The sequence below is a fragment of the Engystomops pustulosus genome, chromosome 11 (assembly GCF_040894005.1).
Source record: "Engystomops pustulosus chromosome 11, aEngPut4.maternal, whole genome shotgun sequence".
Classification (NCBI taxonomy): Eukaryota; Metazoa; Chordata; class Amphibia; order Anura; family Leptodactylidae; genus Engystomops; species Engystomops pustulosus.
In genome coordinates this window covers 11,505,412-11,532,532 of record NC_092421.1, presented here as the reverse complement: position 1 = coordinate 11,532,532, position 27,121 = coordinate 11,505,412, and the positions used below count along the sequence as shown (strand labels likewise).

The 27,121-nt window shown below is 47.1% G+C and overlaps 1 protein-coding gene across 1 annotated transcript; it reads right to left on the bottom strand.

Annotated features, from left to right (window-relative positions):
• Positions 1-604: 604 nt before the first annotated feature.
• TCIRG1 (T cell immune regulator 1, ATPase H+ transporting V0 subunit a3) lies at positions 605-27,121 on the bottom strand. Its single transcript, XM_072130206.1, has 20 exons — positions 26,905-27,121; positions 26,579-26,703; positions 23,441-23,519; positions 23,139-23,368; positions 17,412-17,497; positions 16,701-16,827; positions 15,273-15,355; positions 14,966-15,059; positions 13,381-13,587; positions 12,136-12,286; positions 11,916-12,055; positions 11,686-11,843; positions 11,517-11,610; positions 8,253-8,371; positions 4,863-5,076; positions 4,503-4,628; positions 4,081-4,176; positions 3,112-3,229; positions 1,777-1,948; positions 605-771 (listed from the first exon to the last, which is right to left on the bottom strand). Exons 2-20 carry the CDS (start codon positions 26,693-26,695, stop codon positions 699-701), a joined length of 2,484 nt encoding a protein of 827 aa, XP_071986307.1. The 5' UTR covers positions 26,696-26,703; positions 26,905-27,121; the 3' UTR covers positions 605-698.

The following is a 27,121-nucleotide window of genomic DNA, read 5'->3' as shown; positions in this document are numbered from 1 at the left end:
ATAAAAAAACATTTATGTGATGTAAAGGTGGCGTTTTGGCGTAATTAGGCACTATCTTCCATTATGAGGTTCACCGTCAGGAATAAGCATTTTTATATTTTGATCAGGCAGTTTGAGAAGCTGTGATGCCTGTTTTTGTGATTTTTACTGTTTATTTAGTTGTATATCAGTTGTAGGGAAAGAGGGGTGAATCTTATTGAATGAATTTTTTTTTTTTCATTTTTTTTTAGACCCTCTAGGGTAATTTAACCCTAGATGGCCTGATCGCTCCTACCATATACTGCAATACTACTAAATTGCAGTATATGGCATTTTTACATAGGATTCGTTACAATGTGTATATGTACGGTATAAAGCACTAAGAGGTTAATTCATTAAATTCTATATTTTTTTTAATCCCGCCACATGAGTTTGCTGCTAAGGGACCCACTGAGGCTCTGTCGCCCAGGGGCCCACTGAATCTTGGAGCCGGCCCTGGATGAAGGTCACTAATCTGTGGATTGCTGTTTTACATAACTAAAAATAAAATACAGCTGGATGCTACTGGAGCGCTGGGCTGGTTATTTCTGTGCGATGTGTAATGTCAGGAATGACCACAATACAATGAATGCTTAAAACAAGTTTATTTTGTGCAGCAGACCACGTCGAAGCATTTCCCCAAAAGCCAATTCTCTAGAAGAAGAATAACAGATCCGGAATTAGAAGGTCTCAAAGCGGAATGGAGTGAACTTGTATCCGCTGCCTGTGTAGAACTTGTTCTGAAACTCCACCCTGCAAAGAGACAACATCATTCAGAGTTTGCTGCACTTCAGAAGTCCATACAAAAAAGTTATTACATTGTCTGTAAGAAATTTAAATAGTCACTACACCACATCCATGCTATATGGCCATGAAGGGGCTCATCCTCTTGATCGGGGCAGGAACTACCCCATGTACTTTCTAAAAACCAGTGAAGATTCACTGCTGGAGGTTTGCTGGATATTTACAGTGACAAGGGATGGTGTGTAAGTTAAGTTGCCCATGTGTCTTTACTGCCTTAAACGGAACCTGTCAGCAGGGAGTTCATTTATACTAAAGACAGGTTGTAGAAGCCCATCACACCTGCATTTGCATTACAATATAATTGTGTGTTATAACTTACCTTGCTCCCTGACAGAATCCTCTGTGTAGTCCCAGGGGTTGGGATTTGGTTTGGATACATTTAAAAAAAACATGTGACTTGTCTGTGCTGCAGACTCCTCAGCTCTCAGCCCCCACCTTTGCGCTCCTTCACAGCCTGGTGAGCTGACATCAGTGGGGGAGGGAGGAGCTGTACTGGAGCAGAAAGGTGGGGGCTGGGATCTGAGGATTGAGCAGCACATGTTTTTTGAAATGCATCCAAACCAAAGCCCAACCCCTGGGACTACACAGAGGATTCTGTCAGGGTGCAAGGTAAGTTATACCACACAATTATATTGTAATGCAAATTATATAGAGAAAGCAGATAGGCGGATGTGCACTGCAGGTGTACTGCAACCCGTGTTTAGTGAAAATGAGGTCCCTGCTGATAGGTTTCCTACAAGGCAGTAAAGACACATTGGGCAATTTATGTAAAAGAGTGGCCAACCCCTTTAACTTACACGCCATCCTTTGTCACTGTAAATATTTGTCCCAAACCAGTATTATATGTGAACTCTAGCTTTACAATAATTGAAGATGATGCATAAACTTTTCCCAAACCAGATACCCCCCTGTTTGGAAAACCGATTCAGTTCATCAGTATAAAGAATCACTTACCAATGTAGACGGAGCGCATGTAGAAAGGCTGAGAGTCCTTCCATGACCAGCAAGATGGCAATTGTCAGCACAGCAAAAAACGCAAAGACGGGCACCAGAATAATACTCCACTTCAGGCCCAACCAAGACAGTCCATTATGCATCACCATGTTCCAGAGCACTTCTGATAGCTCTGTGGGGAGGAGAGAAAGAACATGTTACAGCTGGCGATACTGCCCATCAGGAGATTCTTTTTTTTTTTTTTTTTTTTTTTTTAATATAAATTTATAAAATGGACTGGACAGTTTGACCCTTTTGTTTTCATGTAGGAGTTATAGGTATTTTTTTGTGTGCAGGAATATTATCTTAAGGGGTTTTCCCACAAAACAAAATTCTCACATTTCAATCCCCTAGTGATGTTAGGACAATAAAGATCAATTTAACCCCTTACTTTACAATTTTACTCAATGTTATTGCTGTTTTAGCTCCTATCACTCCCTAGGCTGCTCAGTGCAAAATCCCAGGGTGTGGGCGGGGCCTCACTAAACAGACACATTATAATGCATCTAGTTCTGGGGGGTGACAATGACAATTATCAGGGTGCAAGGTGTATATACACTTTCATCTGGCTTCTGACATTGTACTAACACATTGACACAGAGATTACACAGAGGCTGATAGACCATTACAGTGTATGCAAATCTATACTATGGGGAGGCTGGAAGAAGTAGCTACTACAGTAAGAGAGTTGCCTTTAGGCTGGGGACACATGGGAAGTATTCCTAGTGGGTTCAGCCACTGCAAATGTGATAGCAGCTAACCTGGTGCAGAGGAGATTCCTACAAATCTCAGGCTCATCCTACGTATTTTAAGCTGCAAGGTTTACGACAACTTAACCTTTACAGAACATTAAATGTACCCATTACTTACCAATTCCAAGTGTGAGGTGGTGACCTAACATACTTAATGTAGGGGTCTATGAATGTTCTTTCTAGCCCCCATGGTTGCAGACAGATCAGTATAGATATTTAACCATTATAATCCTCTCTACTGTCTGAGAGGAGGAGCTTGGAGGGGGCGTGTGTTATGCTAATCTTCTCAGTGTTTATCATAACACACCCTCTCTGCACCAGCGCCTCGTCTCTGATAGCGGAGAGGATTACAAGGTCACATAGGGGCCTGGTTTCTCTGCAGCCATGGGGGGGCGAGGAAGTATGCTCATCTCCAAATGTGTGAGGTGCTGATTTTCTTTAAATCACTGCATGCCATGTACTGTGACAATCGCACTATATTTTAGAAGGATAGGGGAAAAAAATCTATAGTAAAAGGGAACTATACATGATAGGGTATACGTACGTGCATGCGCCAGGCTGAGAGCCCACAGTCGTAGATAAGATGCTGTATTGGAGATGCACCCCAGGCAGTACTCTATGGTGTGAATCATTTGATGCATAAAAACTTCTCCTGCATCGAACTGTGAGATGAAGCGACAAAGAAACAACATTCATGTTATAAAGGCTGGACTTCTGTAGACTGCGAGAAGCTGTTAAATTTGGACCCATGTTGTAATAAGACATGTTTGATGTATTAACCCCAGAACAGTAAGGCAGGATATGGGGATTTACTCATCTATTACAATGTGCAAATCACACATTGTAATAGATAGCCGCCTAAAAGACAGCCTCGGGTCTTTGTATGACCCGAGGCTGTCATAGTAACCAATTGCAAAGAAGATCTTTAAAAAGTCACTCAAGCGTATGGGTGGTTTACGTAGAATTGTGACCACTGAAAGTCTGTATGTGACTATTTGGGCCTTCATCTGTCAATCAGAACAGTGTTATTGTGGTTTTTTTACACTCATACTTTTCTTTCTAGTCCCCATGGTTGGTGAGATATCAGTCCTGGTATCAGATCCTTGTCATCCTCTCCAATGGAGCCAGAGGAAGGGGTGTGTGTTGTGCTAATCTTCTCTGACACTGTCCAGTCAGCGCTAGGCAGTGTCAGAGAAGCTGCTGTGTACTTGTGCAGTGGATGTTGCTATGCAAATTTATTACACTGGGTAGATGTATCAGTCAATCTATACCAGAATACTGGAGTAATTTGCACCTGAAATGCCGTGACGCACATTTACTGAGTGTTTAGCAGAGATCTGTCCAGTTCTACTCTGCACTGGTCTAATGACTGAGAAAAATAATACATCTTCCCCAATGTCTTCATGCAGAACAAACCCAAGGGTTCTGCCTCTTGGTGAACCTCCCAAATACAATCATAGCTTAGTAAATTTTCCATCTATAGCATCACTGAAATTAATAGATGTTCAGTTACCTCTTCATCATCATGTGTCCCTTTCATCTTTTCCTGTTGAGAGTGTCCTATAGCTTCGTCATCCACTTCTGCCAGTAGGCCATTTCTTTCATTACCCTAATACATACATAACAAAGTTGCAAATTGAGAAACTTTTTGCAATCCCCCAGCTCCCCCCCCCCCCTCATCATGCTCATACCTGACCTCTCCCCCCTCATGCTCATACCTGACCCCCCCCCCTCATGCTCATACCTGACCCCCCCCCTCACATCATGCTCATACCTGACCCCCCCCCCCCCACATCATGCTCATACCTGACCCCCCCCCTCACATCATGCTCATACCTGACACCCCCCCCCCCCCCCACATCATGCTCATACCTGACCCCCCCCCACATCATGCTCATACCTGACACCCCCCCCCCCCCCACATCATGCTCATACCTGACCCCCATGCTGCAGATTGTGTTTTTTCCCGCGATGCTGAAAATACTGACAGATGGGGTCTCCCAGAAGGAGGACTGGAACACACAGCACAGCTACAACCACCAGGGCCTTCTGAACATTTTGCTGCAAAGATATTTTTGTAGTTAAAGCATAAACTTACAGCTAGGACCATGTATCTAACATAGGCTACATTTCATCATCACAAAAATGAAGTACATTTTAAGTATCGTACAGAATAACTAGCAACAGCTTCAGGGCATCTCGCTATAGTATCATTCCTGGTTCTGACCCAATAGCAAATTTATTTAAAAAAATTTAAAACATAAATATGCCCGTATAGTTGCGGGTGACACTCACTTGTCCATCGTAGAGGTTTATGTTGCCATCGTTTTTGGTAAACAGGAACATGTCAATAAAATGAATGAGGAGGCTGGGTGCAGTCTGAGCCTGTCTTACATCAAAGGCAAACCACTTATAGAAAACCATGAACACCAAATATCCAAAGAGGCAGAGAAGGAACAGCAGCTCAGGGATGGACACCACAAGAATGCGATACTTCTGCTTGAAGTGACTGAAAGACACAGATCATATGTATGGTAATCTAGTGTTAGTTGTTTATTATGGACAGTTTTTTTTACAGTCATTTGCCAAAAGGAGGTACATTCAGGGGCGCAACTACAGGGGGTGCAGAGGTTGCGGTCGCACCCGGGCCAAAGAGGTTTAGGGGGCCCTTATGGTGTCACTTTCCCATATGGGAAGACTATTACTATAAACCATATATTATAGTCGGGGGCCTGGCACAGACTTTGCACTGGGGCCCATCAGCTTCTAGTTACACCACTGGGTACATTATCATACAGTAAAGTTTACAATCCAGTTTCTGCTACAGGAAGTCATGAAACAATATCAACATGTTACAAATTAAATGTTCAGTGATCAATTAACCTGACAACTCAATATTTAATGGCAAAGTCAAAAGTTGATGACAGATGACAAGCTTTCAAGAACATCAGATTATGCTCTAATACAATATATGTGGAGTCACAAATTTACACTCACAAGGACTTAAGTATACTGTGATAAATTAAAGGGGTTTTACACTTCAAAAAAATCTCTCATTAGACAAGTCTCTGCATCTACAGGCTGTCCCCTACTTAAAGGGCATCTACCACCAGGATGAAGGGTTGTAAACCAAGCACACGGACATACTAGTGTGAGCCCCCTTTGGCAGGATCTGCTCTTATTTAAGCTCCCTATGCCCTTGTTTTAAAAAGGAAAAAAAAAGCTTTAAAAGTTACGCAAATGAGCCTAAGGGGCTCCAAGGCCCCTTATGGACCCTGGAGCCCATCAGGCTCATTTTCATAATTTTCAAAGCCTTTTTTTTGTAAAAAACAGAGCATAAGAAGCTAAACGAAGAGCAGATCCTGTTTTGTCAATTTCACCACAATCGCCATCTCTAGGAAGCACAATTTGTTACGGATGTTATGGAATTTTGAAAGTGGATAGTGAAAAATGGAAAGCAAAATCCAAAACTTAAAAGAAGTTATATGTGGCTGGGATGTGGCTGCTTAAAACAATAAACTAGTACATCCCTCCGTGGTCCCTAAGGGTGCAGTCACACGTCGCATTTAACGCATGCATTTAAAAACGCATTGCAACAGCTGAAGAGAGATTTGCCTAATCAAACCGCTGTGAACACTTGCGTTTACAGAACGCAAATGTTAACGCATGCGCAAAGTTGCGTTTTGTAAGCGCAAGTGTTAACAGCTGTTTAATTAGGCAAATCTCTCTTCAGCTGTCACAATGCATTTTTAAATGCATGCATTAAACGCGACGTGCGACTGCACCCTCACAGTGTCCCACAACGCAGTCTCTCCTGGCCGTACCCCGGTCTGTTTACAGGGGGACGGAAGCTGCACCAACCACACCCACCTGTCCCCTGTCCCAGTGCTTTATCACACGATGGGATATGGGGACGGTTGGGCATGGCCACCTTGGCCGTCCAGAAGCTTTTCCCAGCGCAGCTTCCGTGCTCCTGTAAACAAACAGGGGCACGGCCAGGAGAGACTGTCGCGGGACACCATTCGGGACCACAGAGGTAAGTGCTAGTTTATCATTTTAAGCAGCTACATCTAAGCCATATATCATTTTTCTTTAGGTCTCGGGCAACAAAAATCGCTGCATCAAAAACTCCTTGTCTATCAATGTATAAAAAAAGGTTATTCCCATCGGTGAACCCCTTAAGAGCAAATAACACCCAAATGTCCGAAACTCCAATTTTTGCCATTTTGCAACCCATAAAAACATTACACAGCTCCATAGACCAACGTTTGAAAAAGTTATAGGTTATAAAACCTATAAAAATGTGATCTCTCTGACCCAAAGAATAAAGGGGATACAAATAATTTTTCGTCAATTTTATCACATTTGGAATTAGTTTCCAGCTTCCCAGTACACGGCATGGAATATTATTATCAAGGATATAAAATGTTATGCATTTTTGAAAGCGGGGAGTGAAAAATGAAAACGTAAATGCCAAAAAGGGCTGTGTCCTGAAGGGCGCATTCATACATAGCGTTTAGCGCATGCGTTTTTTAAAATGCAACACCACAGCTGGAGACAGATTTGCCTTATAAAATTGCTGTTAACGTTTGCATTAACACACGCTTTAACGGTTTTGTAAGCATTAAATGCATGCGTTAAGGTAAAATATGTGCAAGGAGTCCCATTAATAGGGCCACCTCATGTACCATGGTTAAACATGATGGACCTGTTTATTTATTGTAATCCACTAGGACAGTGGTGGCGAACCCATGGCACGGGTGCCGGAGGTGGCACTCAGAGCCCTTTCTGTGGGCACTCAGGCCATCACCCCAGGAGAGATTCATCAGACAGGACCAAATCCATCAAATCTTCCTGCTGTCCCAGGCAACTTGGAGAGAAGCTATAATATATTGCAGATCATGACTAAGACGTTGTAAACGTCGAAACGCGTCGATCTTACGCGTTCCTTTTATCCTTGTAACATTGCACGTTGCCCAATAAAAAGAATACATTTTGCACCTATTCCGGTGTGGGTCTCCTGAGTGCCGCCTGCTACTACTTTTCTATCAAGCTATAATATAAGTCTGAATTTTCCCTTCTTCTTTCAACTATATTGGTGGCCGCAGGCGGCCAATACAGTTGAAAGAAGTGGAAGAACAGGTAGCAGTAAGTTACTGCTTAAAATGCCACGTTGCCACGGTAAATAAGTGGATCTTGGTTGTAGTTCAGGCACTCTGTCTCCAAAAGGTTCGCCATCACTGCACTAGGATATTACTATAGGCACACAAGTAGAACTAAAAGGTTCCCATATACAGTACAAAAGTAAAAAGGTTGAACCTGCTAATTTCAGGGGAAAGGACTCAATCAGGGGGACTTATCAAAAGTGTCAGAGGAAACCTGTTCTAGTTTTTTCAGGGCAACCAGTCAGAGTTCAGCTTACATATTCCCACAGCAGTTTATAGAATGAAAGCCAGGTGCTGATTGGTTGTCAGGAGCAACTAGAACAGTTTTAATAAACAAGGCCCTAAGAATTTATTCTCAGGGAAGATAAACCATCTCCAGAAGAGTCCGGCACTAGATTATTCACCTAGTATTATTTATGGCTTGGCCAAATCTAAGGTGTATCTTGTTTGGGCCAGGGAGAGTCAAGGATACAAGGTTATTTGGGAAGCCATAAACAGGTGACAGGTGGATGTTGCTTACATGTGGTTAAAGATGCTTAGACAGACTCCGAAAGACATGTGACACACCCCTAAAATGACAGACATTTTCATTTTAAAAGAGTTTAGGAACGTCAGGCGGTTTGAGGCGAGGCTCCAGATCTGAAACAAAGTAGAAAACAAAAATTACTGGAAATTACCAAAACTTTGCAAACAAACACAGGCTTGAGGCACTCAAAAAATATCCACAGGAGTCAAGTCCATAAAAATCGTCCTTTATCCTTAGCTACAATTCCATACAAATGGATAAAAAATAGAGATGAGCGAACACTAAAATGCTCGGGTGCTCGTTACTCGAGCCGAACATTTCCAGATGCTCGAGTGCTCGTTTCGAGTAACGAGCCCCATTGAAGTCAATGGGAGACCCGAGCATTTTTCAAAGGGACCATGGTTCAGGAATAAAATGTGTTATTTAATTGAAAAATAATGTCTTCTGATAATTTGCAAACATCTGCGATCTATTCTTCACTGTTCCGCGCGTATATTATCTCCCGACAAGTTAGCAGATGTAAAGAACAGTGAAGAATAGAATAAAAACAGTGAACACAGTGAACACAGTGAACACAGGATCATTTAAGATAAAAACACAGTGCAGAACACAGTGCAGAATAGATTACAGATGTTCGGCACATCTGCTTACTTGTCGGGAGATACGCGCGGAACGGCGCGAACAAAATAGCATGTGAAGAACAATATATATGTGTGTGAAGAACACATTGCAGATGTTTAAATACATCTGCAATGTGTTCTTCACACATATATATTGTTCTTCACATGCTATTTTGTTCGCGCCGTTCCGCGCGTATCTCCCGACAAGTAAGCAGATGTGCCGAACATCTGTAATCTATTCTGCACTGTGTTCTGCACTGTGTTTTTATCTTAAATGATCCTGTGTTCACTGTTTTTATTCTATTCTTCATTGTTCTTCACTGTGTTTTTTTTAATTAAATGCTCGATCTCGAGCAGGGGAAATACTCGTCCGAGCAACGAGCCGTCTCGAGTACCCTAATGCTCGACCGAGCATCAAGCTCGGACGAGCATGTTCGCTCATCTCTAATAAAAAAGTAAGAAACAAGGTTTTTTTCTACTTGTATGCACTCGTAGCTATTAATAAAGGACAATTTTATGGACTTAAAAAGGAAACCTACCATTTGATTTGATGCCAAACATGATTATGAAGCAAACATACCTTGAGAATGCTGTAGCTACACTGATGCAGAAACATATCTTGTTTAATCCCTGAATTGAGTGGTTTTGCTGAAAAAACTATTACAACATTCAGGAGCTTGGCAATTGATTATTATGCCTGCCAGGAAGAACACAGTGATTACATCATCCTCAGAGCAGTACATAACTAATGTGCTAGGAAAAGTGCCGGAGCCAGGCACAGAAGCGACAGAGCTTCATTATCATCATTTTATAATTATCAGCAAAACCACTCGGCTCAGGAATTAACCCCTTAAGGACGCAGGGTTTTATTTGCTCATTTCTCGCTCTCCACCTTCAAAAATCCATAACTTTTTAATTTTTTTGTGTACAGAGCTGTGTGAGGGCTTATTTTGTGTGTAAAAAAATTTAACTTCTCCATGGCATTATTTATTATTCAATGCCCTGTGCTGGAAAGCTGGAAAAAATTCCAAATGTGGAAAAATTGAAAAAACACACGTTCGCGTCACGTTCTTGTGGGCTCGGTTTTTACAACTTTCACTGTGCGCTCCAAATTACACGTCTGCTTTATTCTTTGGTTTGGTATGATCACAGTGATACCAAATTTATACAGGTTTTATTGTGTTTTAACACATTTTCAAAAATTAAACAAAGGTGTACAAAAAAAAAAGAAAAAAATGTCGCCATCTTCTGACGCTAATAACTTTTCCATACTATGGTGTATGGAGCTGTGTTATGTGTCATTTTTTTGTGAAATGAGCCGACGTTTTCATTGCTACCATTTTGAGGTCTGTGCGACATTTTGATCACTTTTTATTCCATTTTTTAATGTGATGTGAAATGGTGTAAAAGTCGCGTTTTGGACATTTTGGTGCCATTTTCCGTTATTTGGTTCACCGTCGGCAATAACCGTTTTTATATTTTGATAGATCGGGCATTTTGGGATGCGGCGATACCTATTGTGTATGTGATTTTTACTGCTTATTACATTTTATATCAGTTCTAGGGAAAGGGGGGGGCATTTGTACTTTTAGGTTTTCAACTTTTTAAAATTATTTTTAAAAAACTTTGAAACTTTTTTTTTACTATTTATTAGACCCTCTAGGGTACATCAACCCTAGATGGTCTGATCGTTCCTACCTTATAGTGCAATACTATTGTATTGCGGTATATGGCATTTTTGCACGGTATTCATTACAATGAGCCACTTGTCGGGAAGAAAATTTTCCCTTACTATGTGTCCATTGGTATCAGCCCTTTTTTTTGCCTTCCTCTAGGATCTATAGGTTGGAGTTGAGTATAAATTCATTATTACCGGTAATTTTGACACTGGGGTCAATAGAGATAAAAGTCCTTGACAACCTACCACCAGGATGAAGGATTGTAAACCAAGCACACTTACATGCAAGTGTGTGCCCCTCTGGCAGGATCTGCTCTTCTTTTAGCTCCTTATGCCCAGGTTTTTACCCAAAAAAAAAATTATACAAAGTAACCTGATAGCATACCGTATAAGCCGACCCAAGTATAAGCCGAGACCACTAATTTTTCCACAAAAACCTGGGAAAAACCTATTGACTCAAGTATAAGCCGAGGGTGGGAAATGCATTGGTCACAGCCTCCCCATTTATACAGCCTGCCGGACCCTGCCCCATAGTATATAGCCAGCACCTGCCCCCCAGTATATAGCCTGCCAGCCCATATCCCCCAGTATATAGCCAGCCCCCTGCCCCAGTATATAGCCAGCAGTGGGGGGAAGCCGGAAAGGTGAGTTTTGATTTATTTATTTTTTTACTCGAGTATAAGCCGAATTTGGGTTTTCAGCACATTTTTTTGTGCTGAAAAACTAGGCTTACACTCGAGTATATATGGTAATTAACAGCCATAGAGCCCGGAGCCCCTGGTTTGCATACATTTAAAAGCCTTTTTTTTGTAAAAATTAGGGCATAAGGAGATAAAATAAGAGCAGATCCTGCCGGAGGGGATGCACACCTGCATGAACGTGTGCTTGGTTTACAATCCTTCATTTGGGTGGGGTGGGGGGCTATAATAAAGGTGATGATATAAAGAAAGGTGTTCTTACCGGATCAATGCCAAAAGGGTATACGGCTGTGAAGACATTGGTAATGTTGGGATCCAGCGGAGCAGCAAGTGGGTTTGTAGATAAGAACTCACGTCTTTAAGAAAAAAAATATGGTTATAATAAGCGGCATAGACTTTGAGAAATATCCAGACAACAAACCAACACTTACGTCCAGTTCTTATCCTTGGCCATAGCAGCGACACTCCAACCCGAAGGGAAAATCACAGTTGCGCGGCTGAAGCACTCATTGTACACAAAGCCGGTGTATATAGATAGAAGTCCCATCAAGAGGACCAGGTAACGACCACCGAAGCACATGGAGAAAATCTGGGAAGATAAGTGAAGGGTTAACGGCGCCTCTTCTTTAGTGCACCCACTTCTAATGTCACTTCCTCTTACCTCATTCTCAGCGTTTTTCATTTTTGGGTTGTTCTCACCAAGAACCAACCAAAGGGCAAACAGAAACATGAGAAGTCCATGACCTACGTCCCCAAACATGACAGCAAACAGGAAGGGGAAGGTTATAATTGTGTAGAGAGCTGGAAGAAGACAAGAGACAGTCAGGAAAGGGCCCTCTGGAGTTCATCTTCTTCATATCTAATTAATGATATATTCTCACCGGGGTTGACTTCCTGGTAACTGGCTATACCGTAGGCATCGACAATTCCTTGAAATCCAGCTGTGAATTTGTTGGTGTGAATCAAGGTGGGAGGATTGACAGAACAGGGGATCCGCTGGCAAAAGGATTCTCCACCACCGCCGCTGTGTGCCTAGAACCGCATAGCGAACCGCATCAATATGGTCATCAAGTGGTGGCTCATGTAGCCAAAACTAGTTACCTATCCCCAGGATAGAGGACGAGTGACCACTGGAGGACCCATGGCTGGAACCCCCACCTTTTACATGACTAATAGCGCGGAGTACAGAGATATCAGTCCTAATAACCCCTGAGCAAGGACCTTTCATACCTCTCTGGGTCTCGCCCTCCTGCCGCTGTTGTGTTCTTCTGAATTGGATTTGTAGATATCGTAATGCATCTTATTTAAAAAGAACAGAATGAATTCCTGCAATAAACTGCCTGCATTTAAAGGAAATTTACCATCCAAAACCCATCATGATAAACCACTTACTCATAGATCCAGGCACCGTGCCTGTGATAATCGTCTTATACTTCTAATCCTTCCTTCTAAAATCAACTTATGCCATTTAGCCTGAGGGGCTACCCTAGCCCTTCTGTGAGTTGGCTTTACAGACTGTTACACTGTCTCATCCTCCCCCCTGCTTCCTCAGAACAGAGATTACAGCAGGAAGCTCACTACACTATATTACACTACAATGCTGAGGAAGCAGAGGGGGAGGATGGAACAGTCTAGGCAGAGCACGGAGGAGCTCAGGTAACACACCCCCAGAGCCCTTCAGGCTCAGCATAGCAGATAATAATTGATAATAATAATTACTTTATTTATATAGCGCTCACAGATTGCGCAGCGCTGCACAGAGTTTGCCAAATCGATCCCTGTCCCCAATGGGGCTTACAATCTACTCACCTACCAGTATGTTATGGAGTGTGGGAGGAAACCGGAGGACCTGGAGGAAACTCACGCAAACACGGAGAGAACATACAAAGTCTTTGCAGATGTTGACCCTAGGACTTGAACCCAGGGTCCCAGCGCTGCAAGGCTGTAATGCCAACCACTGAGCCACCATGCTGCCCTGGTTTATCAGAATGGATTTTGATGGTAGATTTCTTTTAAACATACCCACAAACTCTCAGGTGTAATGTCATGCTAAGAAACTAAGTTTCCGAGTAAAGCAATACTTAAAAAAAAAAATTCTACATTTTCCAAAATGTATTTTTTTTTACCAATGCTCGATTAAGTGCTCCCTGGAGTACACGCAAATCAGCCACAGGACACCACACTTCACCGATCAGCCACCGCTCCCGCACACTGCACAAGTTAAGAATCTGATAGATGTGCTTCATCTTCCTCACACTGATTCTCCAAGGATGCAAAACCGAAGCAGCCCGATTCAGTATTTGGGTCAGGAACCCCTCTGTTTGGGACAGCACCTTTGGAAAAAATGTTCAATGCCAATTATCTGACTGTTGAACCGGAACAGTATACTGCAGAATGCAAGTCATTGTAACCCCAAAATCCATAGTTTTATTGCATTTCTGTTTTTCACTTTGCTGTAACTTTTTGATTTTTTTTCGTTTACAAAGCTATACGAGGTCTTGTTATAGGAGAGAATATTTTTATAATTTTTTATAAATTTATTTAAATTATTATTTAAATTTATAAAATGATTATACATTTTTTATAAATTTTTGTTACAATTTCCCAGTTGCCCTGGGAAATTTGGTGTGGTGGAATCTTAAAAATTGTACTTTATCCTGATGGGCTTTATTTTTACGTCTTTTAATGTTGTATTAGTATGGTACCATTTTTCTATAGTTTAGTTGCGTTTTAAAACCATTGTATATACTCGAGTATAAGCCACATTTTTTCAGCACTAAAAATGTGCAGAGAAAACCCAACTCGGCTTATACTAGAGTATATGAAAAGTAAACATATATACTTACCCTATGGTGGTCACCCCTGGCGTCCTCTTTTCTTTGCGGCTTCTCCCGGGAGTGCGGGCAGAGTCTATATTCTCTGCCTGAGCGCACACTAGGACGTGGCGTGTCGCCGCCCAATTACATCATAGTAATCTGCACGTGCAATTTTTTTTTGTGGTAAAATTAGGTACCCAATTAAAAAAAAACAATGCCTTGCGTTGTCATATTCTGACACCTGGAATGGGTTGAGGATGGGATGAGGTTTTCACTAAAAAGTGTACAACCTTTTGATCACTTTTTGCTCAAAATTGTTATTGGAGGCAAAATGGTGAAAAAGTGTCGATTCTGAAATTTTTTCCGCTCGGAATTCTTTGTCCAAGATTGGACATTTTAGGATGCGTCGATACCTAATACGATTTTGCAGTTCTGGTTTTCTAGGAAAAAAGGGGTGGATTTAAATTTTTTTTTTTTTTAAGGTCTTTAAAAACTTTTATTTTCCCCTAATATTTCATCCTCCCCCCTAGGGTACTTGAATTCAAATTACTTCATGCAAATACGGTTTTTGGAGACTTGGCGATACCTGCTGGCAAATCCATTTTATTCTTCAGCGTATGATGGGGACCCCATCAGATCCTTCAAGAGGCTCCGACCATACCCCTTTAACACGCATAAGGGCGAAATAGGCGCAATTTCTCACCATTTGCAGGGAATTTTAGGGCTTGTACGCCAGAATGCCGGCACACAGGCCCTGATAAATGTGCCACCTTATTTCTATAGAAGATCTCATTCGTCATGTTTTATGGGACAAGGCAAGAACCCCCTCCCAAAAAATACTGTATTTGTAGTACAGGGTATAGTGGTTTCCATAAACATGGGATTGACCTCTTACCTTCTGCATGTCTTGGATCCGCACCAGGAGATCTTTCAGCGTATCAAGCCGGTCCGTTTCATCTTCTGCATAATGGTAAATGTGACAGTGGAAACTAAAGAGGGAGAAAGGAGAATATGAAAAGGTGGCAGGAAACATACTAGCGCACAATTCACAGCTCAGCAATTGGATTTGGTTATTCCCCTTTATTACAGCAATCAAATAGTTAATACAGAAGCCCTTCTATTCATTCCATTTACCATCAAGCCTTTTCAATTGGATTTTGGTTAAGAAGAGGCCTAACAAGAATTTCTAAGTATACACTCACCAGTTTGCAATCTTTTTAATCTTCTCTCCTATTTTTTCGCCCCAGTAGGAAATTAGGAATATAATCTGAGTCACACTCTCGCCCTGTATAAAACAGAATAGTTACTAGTTGTGTTTTTAGTTGCCACTAGAAGACGTTCTCTTTACCGGAGCACAATCACCTCCTTGTCAGTAAAGTGCGATCAATATCTGCCCGCTAGAAGATTCTTATTTAAAAAGGAACCGGTTACCAGATATTTCACTAACAAACATAATAACAGGTTCCCAGAGCACTATACAGGCGGTCCCCTACTAAAGGACACCCGACTTACAGATGACCTATAGTTACAGACGGACCTCTCTGCCCAGTGTGACCTCTGGTGAAGCTCGCTGGATGTTACTATAGTCCCAGACTGCAATGATCAGCTGGATGGTGCCTGTAATGAAGCTTTATTGATAATCCTTGGTTCCCATGACAGCAAAAGAATTTTAAAGTCTTATTGACAACGGGGTAAAAAAAAAAAAAATTGCCTGGAGCTACAAATATAAAAAATACAGTTCTGACTTACATACATATTCAACTTAAGAACCCGGGGACCGCCTGTACTAACTCTTGCCCACATTGCTTTTAGCTAAAAAATGAATTGTTCCTATCCCCAGAAAATGAACTTTGGAAGCCTACCTGGCACCCTGCCAAGGGTGTGTGTTATTCATGTCTGGCAGAGTGTGTTAGCTTGTGTGCCAACATTTCCCTCATCCCATCTCCCTTTGGCGGCGCAGAGGAGGACTCCGCCAAAGGGAGGTGGGATGAGGGATATCCTGGCACACACAAACTGAGAGATTGCCTCACATGAATAAACCTTGAAACTGAGAATGTCACAGCCCCATTAGTTGCTTCTTATGGAAATCTTGTAACCGCAATGTCTGTTGCCTCTTGAGGCCATTTGTAACCACTAAGCTTGTTACACTGTAGTCACTACACCATCATAGAGTGTTTCCCCCATATACAGGCAGACCCCAGGTTACATACAGGATAGGTTGTGTAGGTTTCTTCTTAAGTTGAATTTGTATGCAAGTCGGAACTGTATATTTTATAATTGTAACCCCGGCCAAAATTGTTTTGGCCTCCGTGACAATTGGATTTTTTAAAAATGTTGGATTGTCATTAGAACCAGGAATAACAATAAATCTTAATTGCAGACACCTTTAATAACCGTTATAGCTGATTATTGTAGCCTAGGACTAAAGTACAGTAAATTACCAACATTCATGGGTCCATTTGTAACTAGGAGTCGTATGTAAATCGGGTGTTCATAAGTAGGGTAGTCAAAGGTTTAAATATGAACAGATCTTTAGAAAAAGAGTCACATGTAGATTACAATCAGAAATTAAAGTTCAGTGCAATATGATACAGGATCAGCTGCCTAAAGGCTTTACAGCCGCAACTCACTGTAACAAGGTCCTCCATAGGTTCAGACATTTCCACAAAGTTGACAATAAGATATCCTCGGCAGGCTCGCCATAATAAACGTTCAAAGGAATTCATACGCCAGGGGTGAATGACTCCCGCCATAAAACTGAAAATAAGTGAAAATATGAAATTAAATATCAAGGCCTTAAAAAATATAATCACTACATCTTCTCAATATGCATAGAAAAAGTCCTTAATTTATCCCTAAAGGGAACCCGTCATCAAGAACAGGAACAATAAACCTAACAGTTAACCTTTTACCAGCAGGTATTACTGGCGTGAGTGGTAAACTTTGTGTGATGCAGTTTTTGAAGCAAAAGCTAGGTGTGGATCATATGGGGGGAGAATGTATAATTACGTGCTAATCCTCTTTTGTTCTTACCTAAAAAACTGAATAAGAAAACCTGAACATGTAAATGCAACCTAAGGCTGGAGACATGCACGCTGTAACCTCTGTGGGCAAAAAACCTGCTGCACATTTTTTTTTTTTTTTTTGCAAACGGGAATTCAAAAATGTATATTTTTGGAGAAAATATATATATTATATATATATTTTATTTTTTTTATAGGTATATAGCTTTTATAGCTTTGTAAGGGTTTGTATAGGAATAGGCCATTAATATCTGGCTGTGGGGGGGACCGACACTGGGTTTCTGCAGCAATTTGCTGTTCTCGTCTGTAATAACTTACCTAACTCGGAGGTCATGTCTAGAGGATATTGTAGGGTCAATCAAGGGGTCAGTATCAGCCCTCTCTCTCCATGACTCAGACTCTGGCTGTAGAGAAAAATAAGACTTAGAGAATTAATCACATAAATCACCAAAACACTAGAGTTGGGAAAAGAAAAGCAGTTGCTGAAAGTAAAACATTTTACAGGAATCAACATCAGCAAACTGGATTTGTTGTAGGGAATAGGTCAGCCACCCAGCAACAGATAATGCGTGCCGGCAGCTGGCTCCTGAAATCCAAACGGAAGAAGTCCCCCACCGCGCTCGCGTGGTACGGAGCATGCGGACCTCAAAATGTTACCAGAAGGCTCTGTGGCATCACCTGGAACCTTAATATAGTGACATCCATACAGCTGCCTTTACAGAACATGCTTCCCAACCAGTGAGCAAAGTGTCTGATGTTACTTTCATGTCCGCCGGAGGTGTAAAAAAAGGACGGGAAGTTGAAAGATCATTATCCTCTCCTGCCTGCGCCGCACACGGCGGCTTCTCCTCTCCTGCCTGCGCCGCACACGGCGGCTTCTCCTCTCCTGCCTGCGCCGCACACGGCGGCTTCTCCTCTCCTGCCTGCGCCGCACACGGCGGCTTCTCCTCTCCTGCCTGCGCCGCACACGGCAGCTTCTCCTCTCCTGCCTGCGCCGCACACGGCGGCTTCTCCTCTCCTGCCTGCGCCGCACACGGCAGCTTCTCCTCTCCTGCCTGCGCCGCACACGGCAGCTTCTCCTCTCCTGCCTGCGCCGCACACGGCAGCTTCTCCTCTCCTGCCTGCGCCGCACACGGCAGCTTCTCCTCTCCTGCCTGCGCCGCACACGGCAGCTTCTCCTCTCCTGCCTGCGCCGCACACGGCAGCTTCTCCTCTCCTGCCTGCGCCGCACACGGCAGCTTCTCCTCTCCTGCCTGCGCCGCACACGGCAGCTTCTCCTCTCCTGCCTGCGCCGCACACGGCAGCTTCTCCTCTCCTGCCTGCGCCGCACACGGCAGCTTCTCCTCTCCTGCCTGCGCCGCACACGGCAGCTTCTCCTCTCCTGCCTGCGCCGCACACGGCAGCTTCTCCTCTCCTGCCTGCGCCGCACACGGCAGCTTCTCCTCTCCTGCCTGCGCCGCACACGGCAGCTTCTCCTCTCCTGCCTGCGCCGCACACGGCAGCTTCTCCTCTCCTGCCTGCGCCGCACACGGCAGCTTCTCCTCTCCTGCCTGCGCCGCACACGGCAGCTTCTCCTCTCCTGCCTGCGCCGCACACGGCAGCTTCTCCTCTCCTGCCTGCGCCGCACACGGCAGCTTCTCCTCTCCTGCCTGCGCCGCACACGGCAGCTTCTCCTCTCCTGCCTGCGCCGCACACGGCAGCTTCTCCTCTCCTGCCTGCGCCGCACACGGCAGCTTCTCCTCTCCTGCCTGCGCCGCACACGGCAGCTTCTCCTCTCCTGCCTGCGCCGCACACGGCAGCTTCTCCTCTCCTGCCTGCGCCGCACACGGCAGCTTCTCCTCTCCTGCCTGCGCCGCACACGGCAGCTTCTCCTCTCCTGCCTGCGCCGCACACGGCAGCTTCTCCTCTCCTGCCTGCGCCGCACACGGCAGCTTCTCCTCTCCTGCCTGCGCCGCACACGGCAGCTTCTCCTCTCCTGCCTGCGCCGCACACGGCAGCTTCTCCTCTCCTGCCTGCGCCGCACACGGCAGCTTCTCCTCTCCTGCCTGCGCCGCACACGGCAGCTTCTCCTCTCCTGCCTGCGCCGCACACGGCAGCTTCTCCTCTCCTGCCTGCGCCGCACACGGCAGCTTCTCCTCTCCTGCCTGCGCCGCACACGGCAGCTTCTCCTCTCCTGCCTGCGCCGCACACGGCAGCTTCTCCTCTCCTGCCTGCGCCGCACACGGCAGCTTCTCCTCTCCTGCCTGCGCCGCACACGGCAGCTTCTCCTCTCCTGCCTGCGCCGCACACGGCAGCTTCTCCTCTCCTGCCTGCGCCGCACACGGCAGCTTCTCCTCTCCTGCCTGCGCCGCACACGGCAGCTTCTCCTCTCCTGCCTGCGCCGCACACGGCAGCTTCTCCTCTCCTGCCTGCGCCGCACACGGCAGCTTCTCCTCTCCTGCCTGCGCCGCACACGGCAGCTTCTCCTCTCCTGCCTGCGCCGCACACGGCAGCTTCTCCTCTCCTGCCTGCGCCGCACACGGCAGCTTCTCCTCTCCTGCCTGCGCCGCACACGGCAGCTTCTCCTCTCCTGCCTGCGCCGCACACGGCAGCTTCTCCTCTCCTGCCTGCGCCGCACACGGCAGCTTCTCCTCTCCTGCCTGCGCCGCACACGGCAGCTTCTCCTCTCCTGCCTGCGCCGCACACGGCAGCTTCTCCTCTCCTGCCTGCGCCGCACACGGCAGCTTCTCCTCTCCTGCCTGCGCCGCACACGGCAGCTTCTCCTCTCCTGCCTGCGCCGCACACGGCAGCTTCTCCTCTCCTGCCTGCGCCGCACACGGCAGCTTCTCCTCTCCTGCCTGCGCCGCACACGGCAGCTTCTCCTCTCCTGCCTGCGCCGCACACGGCAGCTTCTCCTCTCCTGCCTGCGCCGCACACGGCAGCTTCTCCTCTCCTGCCTGCGCCGCACACGGCAGCTTCTCCTCTCCTGCCTGCGCCGCACACGGCAGCTTCTCCTCTCCTGCCTGCGCCGCACACGGCAGCTTCTCCTCTCCTGCCTGCGCCGCACACGGCAGCTTCTCCTCTCCTGCCTGCGCCGCACACGGCAGCTTCTCCTCTCCTGCCTGCGCCGCACACGGCAGCTTCTCCTCTCCTGCCTGCGCCGCACACGGCAGCTTCTCCTCTCCTGCCTGCGCCGCACACGGCAGCTTCTCCTCTCCTGCCTGCGCCGCACACGGCAGCTTCTCCTCTCCTGCCTGCGCCGCACACGGCAGCTTCTCCTCTCCTGCCTGCGCCGCACACGGCAGCTTCTCCTCTCCTGCCTGCGCCGCACACGGCAGCTTCTCCTCTCCTGCCTGCGCCGCACACGGCAGCTTCTCCTCTCCTGCCTGCGCCGCACACGGCAGCTTCTCCTCTCCTGCCTGCGCCGCACACGGCAGCTTCTCCTCTCCTGCCTGCGCCGCACACGGCAGCTTCTCCTCTCCTGCCTGCGCCGCACACGGCAGCTTCTCCTCTCCTGCCTGCGCCGCACACGGCAGCTTCTCCTCTCCTGCCTGCGCCGCACACGGCAGCTTCTCCTCTCCTGCCTGCGCCGCACACGGCAGCTTCTCCTCTCCTGCCTGCGCCGCACACGGCAGCTTCTCCTCTCCTGCCTGCGCCGCACACGGCAGCTTCTCCTCTCCTGCCTGCGCCGCACACGGCAGCTTCTCCTCTCCTGCCTGCGCCGCACACGGCAGCTTCTCCTCTCCTGCCTGCGCCGCACACGGCAGCTTCTCCTCTCCTGCCTGCGCCGCACACGGCAGCTTCTCCTCTCCTGCCTGCGCCGCACACGGCAGCTTCTCCTCTCCTGCCTGCGCCGCACACGGCAGCTTCTCCTCTCCTGCCTGCGCCGCACACGGCAGCTTCTCCTCTCCTGCCTGCGCCGCACACGGCAGCTTCTCCTCTCCTGCCTGCGCCGCACACGGCAGCTTCTCCTCTCCTGCCTGCGCCGCACACGGCAGCTTCTCCTCTCCTGCCTGCGCCGCACACGGCAGCTTCTCCTCTCCTGCCTGCGCCGCACACGGCAGCTTCTCCTCTCCTGCCTGCGCCGCACACGGCAGCTTCTCCTCTCCTGCCTGCGCCGCACACGGCAGCTTCTCCTCTCCTGCCTGCGCCGCACACGGCAGCTTCTCCTCTCCTGCCTGCGCCGCACACGGCAGCTTCTCCTCTCCTGCCTGCGCCGCACACGGCAGCTTCTCCTCTCCTGCCTGCGCCGCACACGGCAGCTTCTCCTCTCCTGCCTGCGCCGCACACGGCAGCTTCTCCTCTCCTGCCTGCGCCGCACACGGCAGCTTCTCCTCTCCTGCCTGCGCCGCACACGGCAGCTTCTCCTCTCCTGCCTGCGCCGCACACGGCAGCTTCTCCTCTCCTGCCTGCGCCGCACACGGCAGCTTCTCCTCTCCTGCCTGCGCCGCACACGGCAGCTTCTCCTCTCCTGCCTGCGCCGCACACGGCAGCTTCTCCTCTCCTGCCTGCGCCGCACACGGCAGCTTCTCCTCTCCTGCCTGCGCCGCACACGGCAGCTTCTCCTCTCCTGCCTGCGCCGCACACGGCAGCTTCTCCTCTCCTGCCTGCGCCGCACACGGCAGCTTCTCCTCTCCTGCCTGCGCCGCACACGGCAGCTTCTCCTCTCCTGCCTGCGCCGCACACGGCAGCTTCTCCTCTCCTGCCTGCGCCGCACACGGCAGCTTCTCCTCTCCTGCCTGCGCCGCACACGGCAGCTTCTCCTCTCCTGCCTGCGCCGCACACGGCAGCTTCTCCTCTCCTGCCTGCGCCGCACACGGCAGCTTCTCCTCTCCTGCCTGCGCCGCACACGGCAGCTTCTCCTCTCCTGCCTGCGCCGCACACGGCAGCTTCTCCTCTCCTGCCTGCGCCGCACACGGCAGCTTCTCCTCTCCTGCCTGCGCCGCACACGGCAGCTTCTCCTCTCCTGCCTGCGCCGCACACGGCAGCTTCTCCTCTCCTGCCTGCGCCGCACACGGCAGCTTCTCCTCTCCTGCCTGCGCCGCACACGGCAGCTTCTCCTCTCCTGCCTGCGCCGCACACGGCAGCTTCTCCTCTCCTGCCTGCGCCGCACACGGCAGCTTCTCCTCTCCTGCCTGCGCCGCACACGGCAGCTTCTCCTCTCCTGCCTGCGCCGCACACGGCAGCTTCTCCTCTCCTGCCTGCGCCGCACACGGCAGCTTCTCCTCTCCTGCCTGCGCCGCACACGGCAGCTTCTCCTCTCCTGCCTGCGCCGCACACGGCAGCTTCTCCTCTCCTGCCTGCGCCGCACACGGCAGCTTCTCCTCTCCTGCCTGCGCCGCACACGGCAGCTTCTCCTCTCCTGCCTGCGCCGCACACGGCAGCTTCTCCTCTCCTGCCTGCGCCGCACACGGCAGCTTCTCCTCTCCTGCCTGCGCCGCACACGGCAGCTTCTCCTCTCCTGCCTGCGCCGCACACGGCAGCTTCTCCTCTCCTGCCTGCGCCGCACACGGCAGCTTCTCCTCTCCTGCCTGCGCCGCACACGGCAGCTTCTCCTCTCCTGCCTGCGCCGCACACGGCAGCTTCTCCTCTCCTGCCTGCGCCGCACACGGCAGCTTCTCCTCTCCTGCCTGCGCCGCACACGGCAGCTTCTCCTCTCCTGCTGCAGTTGGAGGGCTGGAGTAAGAGTCGAAGTTGAAGACAGTGTGGACTGGAGGTTTGGCTTATTCCATAGCCCTGTTTCTGATGCCTAATCTGGAACCTGTCTCACTGGTGACATACTTGGGGAAGCAAACCCTTCATGAAATTTTTTGTTTTATCTATCGCTCAGAACTCACTCAAGGAGCTGCAGCTTTATTCATTTCACTGAATATGGAGTGCTGCTGAAGGAAAGGAGTTATAACTACAGCCACTGGCACCCATCAGCTGATGCTGACTGGCTGCCTCCCATAGGAGCAAATATACATATTATCCTTTATTTACTACCACATATAACATTAATAGGAGTAGTTAGTTTTTTCATACGAAAGTGATTGAAAGACACAGCACTAGTCGTAATCTACTCACCAGTGGTCCAGTAAATCTCTGACTTTCTCGTAGTATATTAGCGTATTCCCTCAGCTCACGTAAGCGTTCCCGCAGAGTCTGCCTATTTCCGGAGACCTCTCTGAGCTCTTTGGCCAGTTGCTCTGATTCCTCTTGTATTTTTAAAGCATCTTTGGGTGAAGGGGCAGGAGGACAGACTGCGGAGCCCGGTATCTTCATGCCCGCTTTGCGCAGTTCCTGCTCGAGGTAACCTAAAATAAATAATACGATCATGAATCATCACGAACGACCATCTTGTGAAATTCATATGCATAGAATCTCACCAAAAGTGGTCTCCATGTCGTCACATCGTCTGATCTCAGACACGTAGCGGCGCTGAAAGGCATTTACATTCTGATTGAGCTGAAAAATGAAAAAAAAAAAAAAGATATTTTATCAGAAAACTCAGGTGAATAGCTTAAAGGGGTTGGCTACCAATAACAAACTTACCAGGGTATTTACAAGATCCCGATAGGATCTCATATATATAATTATAATTCTTTATTTATATAGCGCACACAGCATGCCAAATTAGTCCCTGTCCCCATGGGGCTCAAAATCTAAACAACCTACCAGTATGTTTTGGAGTGTGGGAGGAAACCGGAGGAAACCCACACAGACACAGAGAGAACATACAAACTCTTTGCAGATGTTGAACTGGGTGGGATTCAAACCCAGGACTCCAGCGCTGCAAGGCAGAAGTGCTACTCACTCAGCCACCATGCTGCCCTATATGTATATATACGGGACAGGTAATGAAAAGAGACACCCTGCCCACATGGGACACCTTGCGGGCCGCCAACCCAGACGCCTCCTTGTCCTGGATGGAATACCAGCAGTTGATATCATACATCAACACTGATTCCGAGTCCAGATTTGGGGTGTCCCCTAGTGTCCTAGAGGCTCATATATGTCCCCATAGACGACAATCCCAACGGTACGTGTGGCACCGGTCCTTGCCGCACACCGTAACAAGATAGAGCATGCTCTATCTTTCTGTGAGAGCGCGGCCATGCACCGCTGTTTCCTATGGAGGGAGGAAGGGTCACCTCCTCCTCACCTCCAGCACGTAGCGGGCATACCGCGTGTGAATGAACCCTAAGGCAAATATGGCCTGGGCCCCCTGGGAGGAATATCCTGCCACGATTTCATATATAATTTTTATGGTTGATTCCTGTGTAATATCTACATGCTGTTATGCTCAAGGGTCGAGGTCCTGCAAGGACCACCCCTCATATTTTGGAATCTATTTTATTCTTGTATATGTTGTTTCTTCAATAAATGTGGATTACACATAAAACAAACGTTTCCGAAGCCCCCCACCACCACCACCATTGTCATAGCCCGATCGGCTGCAGGTCTTGCTCAAGCACTGACTTGTCAACACCACAAAGGTCACAGCTGCAGCAGTCACATGTTGTGTCGGCAAGTCATTGCTGACGCAGTAAAAGCAGAAAGTGTTAGGGACCAACGAGAAATCAGCAAACAGGAACTGTAGCAATTTACATTATCAGCATAATTCATAATCCTCATTTTATACCTATAGGATACAATTATTTACACTGCGGCTTTAGAATCTGCTCGTTTCCGCCATGTTCAGGATCGCTATAGAATTTGACTAAGTGTCCATAGCGTGGGGCAGTTTTTAATTTAAGTGGCTGGAAAAACCCTTTGTAGCAGTAGTAGAATTTAGCAATTTTTATGTCCAGTTGAATGATTTAAGGTAAGTCTACTACCAAGATGAAGGATTGTAAACCATGCACACTTAAAAAAAAAAAAAACTTAAAAAAATTATGCAAATGACCCTGAGGGGCTCCAGGCTCCATTAAAAAAAAAAAAAACAGGAAATATGAAGGGGAACAGCAGATCCTACCAGAGCGGACACACACCAGCATGTACGTGTGCTTGGTTTACAATCCTTCATCCTGGTGGTAGATGTCCTTTAACTCAACCATGATTGAAACATGTGGTTTCATTGATGTTCATTTTGGAATTTTGCCAAAAGAAAAAACATTTTGGCATTTCACTTGTTGCACAATATGGTCAAAATATTAGAAAAAAAAAATCTACTGGGGGTAATGGCTTATGTGACAATTTCCAATCATTGTATTAGTAGGATAATTCACTGGGAGTATTTTTCTGCATAACCACAAGACTGTGAAGATTGTGTGCATCAAACGTTCATGTTCACAAACATAGGGCCTAATACACAAAAACTAACAGGGTAAAGTTTGGGGCCCACTTTGGGACATAATCAGGATTCAGTGAGATACGGTGGGCAATTTACGCGGCTAGTTCACGGGGGCACATGTGATTGGACTAAGCCCCTCCCCATTCTGTCTGGATTGCGATAGGACAGAATATCTGAACACATAACGTAGCAACAACTACGTAGTAACAAACGTAGCCCAACCTGTGCTCACCTTCCTCTCCATAGCAAACAGCGCCACACGCCCATTCTTACGGCCAAATATAGAGCAGGTTCTATTTTTTTGCGGTCACGGTACTGTAAGCACAACAAGAACTCACCGTATGGCGCCTATTGCCATCTATGGGGACATGTATACATCCTAACAATGGCAGTGTGAACAAAGACCTTAGGCCGGCAGCACACGTGGCATGTTGAATCCGTTTTTGGGCCGTTTTTAAGCAGTCCGTTAAAAAACCCAGGCGCTTTTTGAAAAAGCATCAGTTTTTGACTGGTTCTACCAGCTATCTTAATTAAAACGGGTCAAAAACGCATGCGGTTTCAAAAAACGCATTATTCTTTCAAAAACGCACCGAAAAAGTTAATTTAACGCGAAACACCGGCGGCTCGTTCCCGATTGCAGGCGTTTCCATAGAAACGCCGATGCGATCGGGCCGAGGCCCGCCCCGGCGGGCGCGACTTTGTCTGCGTTTGCATTTGCAAGCGCAGACAAAAGCGCCACGTGTGGCGCCGGCCTAAGGGTGATGCCACACGTGGCGTTTTGAATGCGTTTTTGGCCCGTTTTAAGCAGCATGCGTTTTTGACCAGTTTGAATAAAGATAATTGGTCAAGCCTGTCAAAAACGGATACGTTTTTTGACGGACTGCTTAAAAACGGGCCAAAAACGTGTTCAAAACGCCATGTGTGGCATCACCCTAACAAGTCGCACAAAAGTCACACATTTCTCTCAACTACTTCCTAACTTTATCCTGTGCCAGAAGGGTTCTGTAGTGGATTAGCGCTTTTAGGAAAGTCCAATTTCATAAACCTGTCTTGCAATTAACATACGGTAATAAATCTGAAGTTGATTGAAGTTAAATAGTAGTGGGTATGAAAAAAAAAAAAAGTCACAAGTGTCGCAAATGGGCAGATGCGTCGATTGTGAGACATTCTAAAGACAAAAAAAAAACGGACACAACTGCAACGATACGACCCCCCACCCAAATATACTTACATCTCGGAACTCCACAAGTCCAAGCTCTCCCAGCTCAGCGACACATTGGTATTCACAACCAGACTGAAGAAATAGCTGCGCCAGGCACATCTCCTCCCCGCGGAACAGAGAGCCCATGTCCACAGCTACAAAACGGAAACAACGTATAAAAGCTCCAGTAACAAACATAACAATCACATAGAACATCTCATCTTATAGAATGTGCAAATATTCCAGGAACATCAGCCTCCATTACTAACCAGAGACAGGGAGATGGACCTGACTGGATCAGCCACAAGAACCAGCAGCTCCATAGCAATCATATGGGAGAGACCCAGAGAACCTACCTGTGGTGTAGACCCCAGAAGAGAAGACAACAGTCCAGTGTGAGAGAGATGAGAGATGTGCACAACTTCCTCAGCACTGCCTTCCCTCCCAGTAGGAGGAGATGTGGCTGATGTGTAGGAGCTGCCATAGGGTGATCACACAGAAGAGGAGGAAGCAGACACCAGCTGTGGGGCTCAATGAGGAAGTTCTGCTGTTTGCTAATTTTCCTGGTCACGA

Coding starts and splice junctions, on each gene's coding strand:
- TCIRG1 (XM_072130206.1), bottom strand. CDS start 26,695: ATGGGCTCTCTGTTCCGCGGGGAGGAGATGTGCCTGGCGCAGCTATTT. Junction 15,356..16,700: donor CTATGGAGGACCTTGTTACA/GTGAGTTGCGGC, acceptor TGTTTTATACAG/GGCGAGAGTGTGACTCAGAT. Junction 4,629..4,862: donor TAAACCTCTACGATGGACAA/GTGAGTGTCACC, acceptor ATATCTTTGCAG/CAAAATGTTCAGAAGGCCCT.